This window comes from Hipposideros armiger, unplaced genomic scaffold, assembly GCF_001890085.2.
Source record: "Hipposideros armiger isolate ML-2016 unplaced genomic scaffold, ASM189008v1 scaffold_155, whole genome shotgun sequence".
Classification (NCBI taxonomy): Eukaryota; Metazoa; Chordata; class Mammalia; order Chiroptera; family Hipposideridae; genus Hipposideros; species Hipposideros armiger.
The window spans coordinates 2,695,200-2,705,862 of record NW_017731505.1 but is presented as its reverse complement, the minus strand read 5'-3'; the positions used below and the strand labels follow the sequence as shown (position 1 = coordinate 2,705,862).

Below are 10,663 nucleotides of genomic sequence, written 5' to 3'. Positions count from 1 at the left end.
GAGAGGAGGCGCTTGGAGGAGGAGATCCAGCGAGCCCGGGCCACGTCTGTGCAGGGTGCCACAGAAAGGTGGGCTGGCTCCCGGAGTTCCAGCTTCTAGTGAGGAGCCAACTCGAAAAGCTGCATTGGGGAACTTGCACGTGGCCTGAGAAGGGTTTTGCTTAGGGCAGCTGCTGCCTGGCCTGCTTCCTCGCTAAGCAGAGAGAAGGTGGAAGGAGCGTGTGCCTTCCCTTCTGTGCACTCATCTGTCCATCCAGTTGCCCATCCATCTGTCCATCCAACTGTCCACCTTTCTGTTTACGCCTCCATTCCCCCTTCCCCCCCCCAATGCATTGAGCTCCAGTGTATCTATCAGGCACTGTTCAGGGTGCTGGTGGTACATTTTGAAGCACGACAAAAACACCTCTTGACATTTATGACCTAGGTGTGCCTTGTAGAATTTAGCCATTCAAACCTCAATCTGTTTGGGGGAATTTAGAGTTGAATTTCTTGTTAGCAGAATACAGTTGCTATCTCTGAAATCCACCAATGGACTATTTTCTTACCTACAGAATTCTACTTCAGGAAAAAAGAAATTGTCTACTTATGCAGCTGGAAGAAGCTACCCGTTTAACATCCTATCTCCAGTCCCAGTTAAGAAGGTAGGTAACTTTAAACGAGAAAACGAGACCTAATTATCATATTCTAATGACATGTCCGTGAACTTCATAATTTCCTTTAGCTTGGCTTTCTCCACTGGAATTTAGAACCTGAAGGGGTATAAAGACAGAATGGAAAAGTGGGTACATTATATTTTTAAGAGGAGCTGCTCATGTATGATAAAGGAATATGAGGAGAACCAAATTTGGCTGCAGAATGACAAGTCTGAAGTCAAATTTACGCAAGGATTTTGTCATTCACAGCTTCAGAAGTGTGTATATCCATCTACATATGTGCACAAGGACATTTCTAGTTTTTTTTTAAGGATATGGATTTTTAAAATAAGATTTGGATGCTCAGTAATAGCTCCTGTTTTCATGTCCTTACTGTATTGTGAGGCATAATGGTGAGAGCTTTCTATGTATGATTTTCTCAGTTATCCCTCCTAAGAGTGCCAGGAGGCAGGACCTCTTCTTGTCACAGCCCCCAGGGAGAAAGTGGGAGGCTCAGAAAGGGCAAATAACTTGACCATGTGGACTCAGCTAGTCCACATTGGAGCTAGACCTTGAACTCAGACATGACCCTTTGATGTTAACCAGTGCTCTCTTCCAACATTAAAAAAAAATGAAGACAGTCTTACTGGCGGTGCCTTACGAAGCTTACAGGTGTTTCAAGACATGCTCCGGTTAATGGAGAATGAGGCAGGATGCTGTTCCCTCGTGAAACAGACTAGCAGCTCAGCTTCACAGTTAACAGTGGGCCCCAGCGCCCATCTTCAGGCTGCTTGCTTTTCCCTAAGGGTGAGGGCTCTCTCGTTTCAGCTTGTCTGCCAGCACCCTGACGGTGTCCTCGGGGAGCAGCCGTGGGTCTCTGGCCTCCAGCCGGGGCTCACTCGCCTCCAGCCGGGGTTCCTTGAGCTCCGTCAGCTTCACTGACATCTACGGCCTGCCACAGTATGACAAACCTGATGTCGAGTGCAGCCAGCTTCTGCGCTTTGATCTGCTTCCCTTTGACTCCCTGGCGCGAGAGGCCCCCTTCTCAGACCCTCCGGGCCCCGCGGGCTTCCACAAGCAGAGGCGCTCCCTGGATACGCCCCAGTCCCTGGCGTCTCTGTCCTCCCGCTCCTCCCTGTCCTCCCTGTCTCCCCCGAGCTCGCCCTTGGACACACCCTTCCTCCCGGCCTCTCGCGACTCGCCCTTGGCCCCGTTGGGGGACAGTTTGGAGGTGCCAGGCCTGGGTGCCCTAGACAGACTGCGGGCTCAGGCCTCTGCCCTGGGGGATGAAGACTTGCCGGGCACGGCATCCTTTCAGCCACACACATTCCCCGTGGACAGGGAAGGACCTCGCGAGCGAGGACCCCAAGTGGCTGCCGCTCCCACGGGCACAGGTAAGTATTGCCAAATCCTGGGGGTGTTCCAGGCCCTGGGAAGAAAGGCTTCCCATTCAGGGAAGAAATTGTGTGCCATCACACTGAAGCCAGCTGGCTCTTCAGTTACATCGCCAGCTTTGAATTTAGGGCTGTTGCTAGGAGGAAGGGCACTGGCCTGCTTGTCATGTGGGTGCTTCCTGTCTGTGTCCTAGAAAGGCCACTGAAATTGGCAAAGGAGTCTCCCAGGTATTTGGCTTGTTTTCAGGATGTGCTTCATTGTTGAAAAGGAGGGAGAGAACGACATAGCCTTCCACATTCAGAGGCTGGCAGAGAGCCGCTCGGGCCTCAAGACGCTCTCCAGGGCGTGGGCACGTGGAATACTCTGTGTGTGCCGCCTCAGACTAGCCCATGGACCAATGTCTGCGGTAGCCCCATGGAAACCTCCACTTCCTTTGTCCCCATGACTTAGCTCTTCATCCTTTGTCCTTGTAGTTTACAAGGACGTAATTCTATCAAAAGAGTAAGGGAAAGTAATTGGCATAAAGACACGCCAGTAAGCATCAGTCACTTCTACGGCCCCATTTCTCTGGTCTTCAAATCAAGAAACATGTAGCCATGGGAACTTCATCCATCCAGTCGGTGCTGGTTCAGCTTCTTTTTGGTCCCAGGGTCTGTCAGCTTGTAGCCCATGTGGAAAAGCAAACGGCTGATGGCTTGTGCGCAAAGCAGGGCCTGGCTTCAGCCCTCCTCATCTTGACCCCGTCTGCTTTTTTGAGGCCACCTCCAGCAACTTGAACTTGCTTAAGCTTGAAAAAGGGTCAAGAACAAGGCCTCTCATTCCTGAAGTTCGGCCCATTTCATTTTATTTGCACAGCAAAACTGCTTTAGACATTCCTTTAGGAGAGCACTAGATAATTTGTACAGCATAGTGGATCTCAACCAGGGACATTTTGCCCCCTGGGAGATACTTGGCAATGTCTAGAGACGTTTTTGATGGTCACAACTGAGTGGGTTGGCAGGGAGGTGCTACTGGCATCTAGTGGGTGGTGATCGCAGATGCTGCTGAGCACCCTGCAGTGCCCAGGACAGCCCCCACCCCCTCCACAGAACGACCCAGCCAAAAGGTCAGTAGTGCTGAGGGGGAGAAATCCTGGGCACGTACTGTTGAGTAATTTAGCAGCAAAGGGTAGAAATAAAACGTGAATACAAAAATCAGTGTGGTGGAGTGGAAATGGCTTTGGACTAACAGCTTAGAGACCCGGATTCTGTTCCCTGCCCTGTTGATTTACTAGCTGGGTGACCTTGAACGCATCCCTGGATGTGATTGGAGTCTTAGCTTCCTGCCCTTAAATGAGGTGATCTTTATGGGCTCCTCCATTCACCGCCATTCTGTTACCCATGAGTGTTTTTCTATGTAACCATGCCGGTTATTATATATACAAAATAATCGTCTCTGTGAACACTTGCATGTTTAACCAGAGATCCATCATGTTAGAGGCAGCCCTGGGGCTTTTTGGCATCTCTGTCATGTTGGTGTCTTACCTTCTGTGTTTGCAAACACACCTTTCATATCCCCAGATACAGTGTTTCTGTAATTCACATATACAGGTGACATTCATTTGCTTTATTCTTCTTTATAATCACAAGTTCAGGGCTCCATGTTTACTCCTTTCATAAGGAAAGGAAATACAAAATAAGGACTGAATCGCACATCTGTTGTTGCTTAAGCCTCCTTTCTCAGTGCCCCCGCCCCCATGCCAACTTCTCTTTAAAGGTTGAGATACAAGACTCAGTCTCATGCAGAAAATCCACACGACGCCCAAGGGCCCTTTGAGGCCAGGGGAAAGACAGGGTGGGAAGGAGAAGAGCTGACATAATTTCTGATCCTTAATTCTTAATTTTTCCTTCCCACTTTGTGACCGGCATAATGCTTCCAACTTCTTGGACTGAGAGGTATTTGCATATGCTACTGTCGGATACTGCCGCCTGGTGGTACATTCGTGTATGACACTGTCAGTTGACTTGGGTCCTTACAAACGAGAAATCATTGACTCGTGAACGGGTCCTGGTGGCTGCTGGCAGAGGGCTGGGTAACCCGTTTCAGACATGGGCACAGGGTGACTCCTTGCTTCCCTTGATGCTTTTGGGAATGCCTGAGCCTGGAGTCACCGTAGCTTCATAAAGTTGGCGAGGATCTTAGCACCCATTATGTTACCCAGCCCTTCATTTTTGATGCCCAAGGTCACGTAGTTTACCCTCTGACTTCCCATTCCAGTCCAGCTAGGAACAGTCCAGGCTAAGTTTGACCTCGGGCAAGTTTTTGTTAGATAAAATTTTAGTAAGATAAAATTCAAAGTTTTCCAAACCTCCAAGGCAAGCCCTAGGGATAATTTCTTCCGTTGTGTTTTAAATCAGTCTTGAAGGCTCAGAAGGTAGTTCAGGGGAGTTGGGCAATTGACTGTAATCTTGAACATTTTTTACATTTTTACTATCGTTTCATCTTTTCTGGATTTTGAAAGTCAAATGTGTCATCACTTTGAAATCCTTTGCAATTTTTATTTCCCAATGGTATTTGCTAATCTAAATCTATGAAAATCTTAACTTTGCTCATGTACTCATTGTTTTTATTATATTCATACTCTGTTTAAAATTGGTGGCTTAAATTCTGCAGCTTTTTTCACTTTGTGCTTTTTTTTAAATCTTTTCTCATGCGGCTCGACAGAAACACTCACTGTAAGTGACCTTGGACTTCTCCTTCACCTTGTTGGTCAGGCTGTGGCACATCTTTGTGCAATGAACCAGTGTATTTAGGATGGTTGGGGTGTGGCCAAGGAGGGCATATCTCATAGCTAGCTGTACTTTAATGTAGCTCAACAATTACCATTATTATTATTTCAACATTAATAGTCATCATGCCTACTACAGTTGTGTAAGAACTTTTCTAAAAGCTTGAAGTGTTTATTCTTCTATATATTTATTCCCCAGACATTTTTTTGGATGGCTTTTATTATTTTAGATGCCAGCTGGCAGCTTGGCGTACAGTGTGATTTTCATTGTGTTTTCCTCCTTTTTGCCAAGCAGTGTTGTTGGCCTTAGGTGTCAGTGTCTGTCTGACTGTCTGTCTGTCTGTGTTTACTGATGAAAAGGTCAGAGATTTTAAAAACGATCCCGACTTTGTTGCCATTGCTGTCCATGGTCCATCTCGTGGCCTTGAAGCCTGAGAGCATATGGCTAGGGTGTGTAGCGTGGGGTCTGCTGGGGGTTTTCTCACCCAGGGCACCTGCTGACGGTATTTCCGCTCATCAGCTCTGCTTCCAGTTGCTCCGTGGATGCGGTGCCTGAGCCTGGGATCACCAAGGATGAATCCCTTCCTTTCCCTTCTCTCTCCGTCCGCCTTCCTTGCACTGAGAGAGAAACTCTGTCAGAGCCGCACCATCGGGCTAACTGGAAGTACTGAGGAGCATTGCGTGGTAGTATTTCCTTAAAGGAATGGAAGGCCATGTCTAGGAGCCGTGCAGAGTCTCAGGGCTGGGGGGGCAAATAGCCGTTTCATTTGCTGGGGATCCGTGCAGCAAACCGAGAGGTTCCATCTGCAGTTCAGAGCTGGGGGTGACGAGAAGAGCTGGACTTGGGAGTCCTGATTTACAGTTTGAGAGAGGTGACTCCAGCCACCCCAGAGTGCCAGTGGCTTCTGACCCTGACCAGAGGGGGACCTGGCAGCCCCCAGGCTTGGCATGCAGACCTTAGGGAGGTCAGCTGCTGTTTGCAGTCAAGCTCACGAGACCAAAGGCCACAGCCCTATTTTGTGTTGTTTAATGTGTTTGGCTACAATTGGCATGTGAATAATAATTTGCTTGGAAAGAGAGATGGTCATCGGTGGAATTGCCATTTCCCTGAACTTGGGAATGCACAGGTGTCTAGATTTTTAGTTCCTGGAGCTTAGATGGCTGAAGAAAAGCACAAAGACAACAAACGTCTTTGGCTTCTTCATTAAAATAGGTATGAGACAAAAATAAGCTGCCTAGTCATGTTAGCTTTTTAACACCTGGAAAGCGATTCTGGAAGCAAACCTGGGCCTGCTGAGAAGGGTACTGCTATTAGCTAGACAGATGGCACAAGGAGAAGTTTTCAAAGGCGGAGTCTAGGCTCAGCTGTGTCCTCTGAGTCTCGTAAATTCATGACCTTTTGTTAGGGTTTATTTGGATAGTTTTAAAAAATTTTGTCTTCTGATTATAAAACACTAGTATATGTTTACTGTATAAAATATGGAAAATACCAAACAGCATAAAGAAGGAAATGAAAAAGACCCCTATTTCCCCACTTGGAGAGCACAGCTGCTGCCTGCATTTGGGGTAACGTTTCTTTCCCGTTCTTTTGCGTATGGAAGTCTCTCCAAGTGCGATGTGAAGGGGCTCCCACCATCATCTTATATTCTGTGATTTCATTTAGGAGGTGAAAAGAGATTTATGACAGTTTAAGGAACTTTTAAAGAAGTAGCCAGAAGTCTATTTGTTCTATTTTTCAATATTAAACCAAGTCGAGTGCAGTGTATTTAAGCGCATGCATGTACATATCATGACATGTGCATATCTCTGGAACGCTTAGTAACCTGCTGTGTGCTCTAACTAGTGTTTATTTCTTGGCACCAAGGTCCCTGGCCTCTGGTGCTGTCTCCTCCTGAGCTCAGTGTGTCTCTCATTTGTAGCAGTGACCCTTCGAGAAGACAGCGCCAAGAGGCTGGAGAGGAGAGCGCGCCGCGTCTCTAAGTGCCTGTCGGATTATTCGCTGGCGAGCGATAGCGGGGTATTTGAACCTCCAACCAAAAGGTTAGAAGCTGGTCTTATTATCTCCTCCTCCCCAAGCAGCCTTCCCACAGACACATCTGTGTACTGACACTTGGTGTGGACCCAGGGATAGGATCTTTTTCTGGCTTCTCTCTACTTTGGCGGTTGGGCCTCAGCAACCTGCAAAGAAAATTCCTCGGGCTCATGTGTGGCGTTTGGAGGCTGGCCCTCATTCCGTGGTCTAGGATGACTTCTCTCTCTGGCCCTGGCTGATTTAAGGCTTAAGCCCAGTAGAGCTGGAAAAGGAGAATACTTGTAGGAGAGAGACCAGCTTTTCTAGAAAGGACATTCATTAGAAAGGCACTTGGTCCCTTTCTCCCACCCTCTCTCCCTTAGCTAGAGGAATCACTTTGCAATGACAGAGCACCTTTTGGGACTGGGGTGTTATTTTTATTTGGTATCTTTGATGCCATTGTTTCATCACACTTATTACAAACTGTTTAAAAGTTCATCTTTGAACTTTGCCCTGAGTATCCTATGTGGTTTTGAAAGGTATGCAAATTTATTGTCCCAACAACGGGACGGCTTATAGGCAGGTCCCCAGTGAGCTGCCTCATGGACTCAGGGACCTTCTGTGGCCATTCAGTCACTTCAAGACGTTCTTTACTTACGTTGCAATTTAATAAAGCTCCTCTCAGTGCGAAACCCTCTAACATGAGCGAGCGTGGCAAGACCTGCGGGCACCAGTTGTCCATGGAGTAACCCCGGGGACTTTCTGGTTATTATGCTCAGGAATGAAGATGCTGATGAGTCTGCACATGGAGACACTTGTGCTGTGGAAGGGCCCCAGATCCACGTTGGATTTTGGTGAGTATAGAAGGCTCCTCGGGGCCCGCCCAGCGACTCAGACCTCCACGCACAGGTTGGGAGGGATGGAGGGACCCACCTGATCTGGGGTCTCCTTCCTGGCCCGGATACCCGGAGTCCACTATAGCCGTCTCAGGTGATGGGACAGGTGGCTGCAAGGAGAGATGGCGAAGAGCAGCTCCGTCACTGCCCTGCAACACAGAGCCACTGCTGGGAACTGTCACCTCATGGAGGGGGGGTTCCGGGCTGTCACGCAGGGGCACCCAAAGTGGGTGGGCCTCTTGGGGAAGTGTCGCACATTTCTGTGCAGAGCTGGCTCTACTCTCCAGAGTGAGTAACCAGCTGGTGTGCAGCGCACAGCTTCTTGGCTTCTAGTAAGTTTCAGTAAAGGCGGTAACCAACAGTGGTCAGGCTAGCAAGGCAGGGTGTGTGCGTCCCATTGTTTCTCTTTTACTCGCTCTTGTCGTTCCAGTCGAGTTTTTCAGTGTTGGCACTAGTGACATTTGGGACCGGCTCATTCTTTGTTTTGAGGGCTGTGCTGTGCACTGTGGGATGTTGGGCAGCGTCTCTGGTCTCCATCCACTAGATGCCAGTAGCACCCTCTCCCCCCACTCAGTCATGACTGTAGAAAATGTCTCCAGACATGCACATGTACCCCACTCAGTTAGGGGCCACTGCTATAGTTGAACCGAAAGGACTTTTCCACCGTGGGGAACGTGCAGTCTGTGAACTTGCATTTAACTTTGCAGGCACGACAGTACCAGCGAATGTCTCCTTGTGAATGTGCTCCAACTGAAGAACTTTGCCGGGCTGGTCGTGAAGGAAGACTGCAAAATGTAAGCTCCCTTGCTGGTGACTGCCTCCGGGCCTCTCGCACACCGCTCTGCCCTGGCCTGCTCTGCTTGGCAGTCTGGGGTGGGGAAATGACTGTTTTGGAACCCGAATTTACAATAAAACCAGGGAGTGTCTGTCTGAAATAGAAAGGACTGTAAGTTTTTGTTTTTTAAGTCTGCTTTATTATTTGACGCAGACGATTAATGGAGCCAGGCTAGTTATTTAGGTGCTGCAGCGATGCTGAGAAAGTGCCACATGCCCGTCATTGGCCACATTTGGGCTTAAAATGTCCATCCCGGTCACGGGGCTGGGTGGTGACAAAGTGGCACTGGCTCTGTGATCTGATGAGGTGCCTGAAGAGGCCCCTGCCATGGATCAGGGGTCCTTGTCTGAGGGGAGAAGGAAATATAAGTTGTCACCAATTGGGAGGCGCTACAGCCTGAGGTGGGTGCCCGACAGAGGGCCTAGTTACCCAGGTGGGTGAGCACACCTGTAATGGTGCTTTCGAGCCCGAGGGCACGCTTTCCCCCATGAGTCTTTATAAGCTGGTCTTCTAAAGGCCTGGGAAGCAGCCCGGGGTGAAGTGGCAGAGGGCCCCCTCTGGGAGCTTGCTCTCCCCATGATGGACTTACCTCATTCACCAGAGTTTGGGCCTCTCCGTGCTGGTGCAGAGGGCAGGACAACCAGCCTTAGAGGTGAGGCAGAACTTCAAGAGGGAGCCAAGGAGGCCTTGGGGAGATCAGTGCAGCTGTCTTCCCTGAGAGACGGGAAAGCGGAACCTCTGCTTGACCCCGGTCAAGTCCTAACCGATGCCTTTGAAGTGGGTCTCTTTGCGGGTGGGTTTTTCCCCATCTCCAGGGGCACGTAAGTTCCTTGGGCTTACTCTTCGTTGAGAAAAGGGCTTTCTCCAGACTTTGTGGCTCGGCCTGTGAGCATCCACAGAGGGGAACACACATGCATATATGTTCGTGTGTGTCGTCGTGCCCACCTGTCAGTAGCCGTACTCTGTCTGCTTCTTCCTCCCCTCTCTGCTTCCAGACACATCCGAGTCTATTTGCCACCACTGGACTCTGGGACACCAGACACTTACTGCTCCAAAGCTGTGGAATTCCAGGCCCCGCTGGTATTTAATGACGTTTTCAGAATCCCTGTGCATTCAAGCATGCTGACGTTGAAGTCCCTTCAATTATATGTATGTTCAGTGAATCCGCAGCTGCAGGAGGAACTGCTGGTATGACTGGTGCACGCATGACAGCGCCCCCGCCTTCTTCCCTCCTCACACACACATTTCCTTTCTTCTCCCCTTCCCTGCCTCTGTCCTTCCTTTCTTTATGTTTCCATCAGCCTTTCTTTGTCTCTCTTCCTCCCTCCTCTGCCTTTCTTTTTTTGTCTTTCTCCATCCCTCTACCTTTTGTCATTCTCTTTCTTTCTTAGTCTTTCTGTCTTATTTATCTTTCTGCTTTTCTCTCGCTTTCTTTGTCTCTGTCTCCCTCCCTCCTTTCCTCTCTCTCTCTCTCTCTCTCTCTCTCTCTCTGTCTCTCTCTCTCTCTCTCTCCCCCTCTTCCCCTCCCCCTCCTTTTTCCTATGGTGGATTGCTTAGAAATTGTTGTGTTAAGTTTAGGTCTCTGTAACCAAGGGTATAGAAAGGGATGATAAAACCAGTTATCTTGTTACATGTTTTGTCCCTTAAATATATCAAGTAATACTTGCAAAACTCCGATGCTATAGCTTCTAAATTATCTCCATTTTCAGTGGAGGGAACTAAGGAAGGTTGACAAATTTGGCAAAAAAACGAAAGTGGATGGTCATTAAATTTGAATTTCAAATAATCTATGGATACTTTTAGTATGCGTATGTCCCATGCCATATTTGGGACGTACTTATACTTTTTCAAAGCCCATTGTTTATTTGAAATCCAGATTTACCAGGATGCCCTATATTTTATCTGGCAACCCTGGAACCAGGCGAGTCAGCAGTTTGTCTGTAGAACTGCAGCCATCCACTGGCCAGCCAGGACTTGGAAGCCAGGCTGGTTTCTTCCCAGGGCTGGAATTTTGCCCCTTGTCCCGCCCCTTCAGCAGCATATCCAAGATTGCAGAGTTCAGGTAGGCCTGATTTCAAAAATTCCTGGGAACATCAGCAGCTCATCAAGTGGCAGACCCTGAGCCCCA

At 48.7% G+C, this 10,663-nt stretch overlaps 1 protein-coding gene across 3 annotated transcripts in view; it reads left to right on the top strand.

Annotated features, from left to right (window-relative positions):
- Positions 1-10,663, top strand: part of WWC3 (WWC family member 3) — a 108,197-nt gene that overhangs the window by 83,342 nt on the left and 14,192 nt on the right. For 2 of the 3 annotated variants that reach the window (XM_019651206.1, XM_019651205.1), the window contains 7 exons: positions 9-68; positions 551-640; positions 1,460-2,025; positions 6,713-6,833; positions 7,584-7,658; positions 8,408-8,494; positions 9,531-9,723. In XM_019651206.1, coding sequence (XP_019506751.1) covers positions 9-68; positions 551-640; positions 1,460-2,025; positions 6,713-6,833; positions 7,584-7,658; positions 8,408-8,494; positions 9,531-9,723 — 1,192 coding nt within the window. The remainder of the gene's footprint in view (positions 1-8; positions 69-550; positions 641-1,459; positions 2,026-6,712; positions 6,834-7,583; positions 7,659-8,407; positions 8,495-9,530; positions 9,724-10,663) is intronic. The other variant, XM_019651207.1, reaches the window with a different exon arrangement.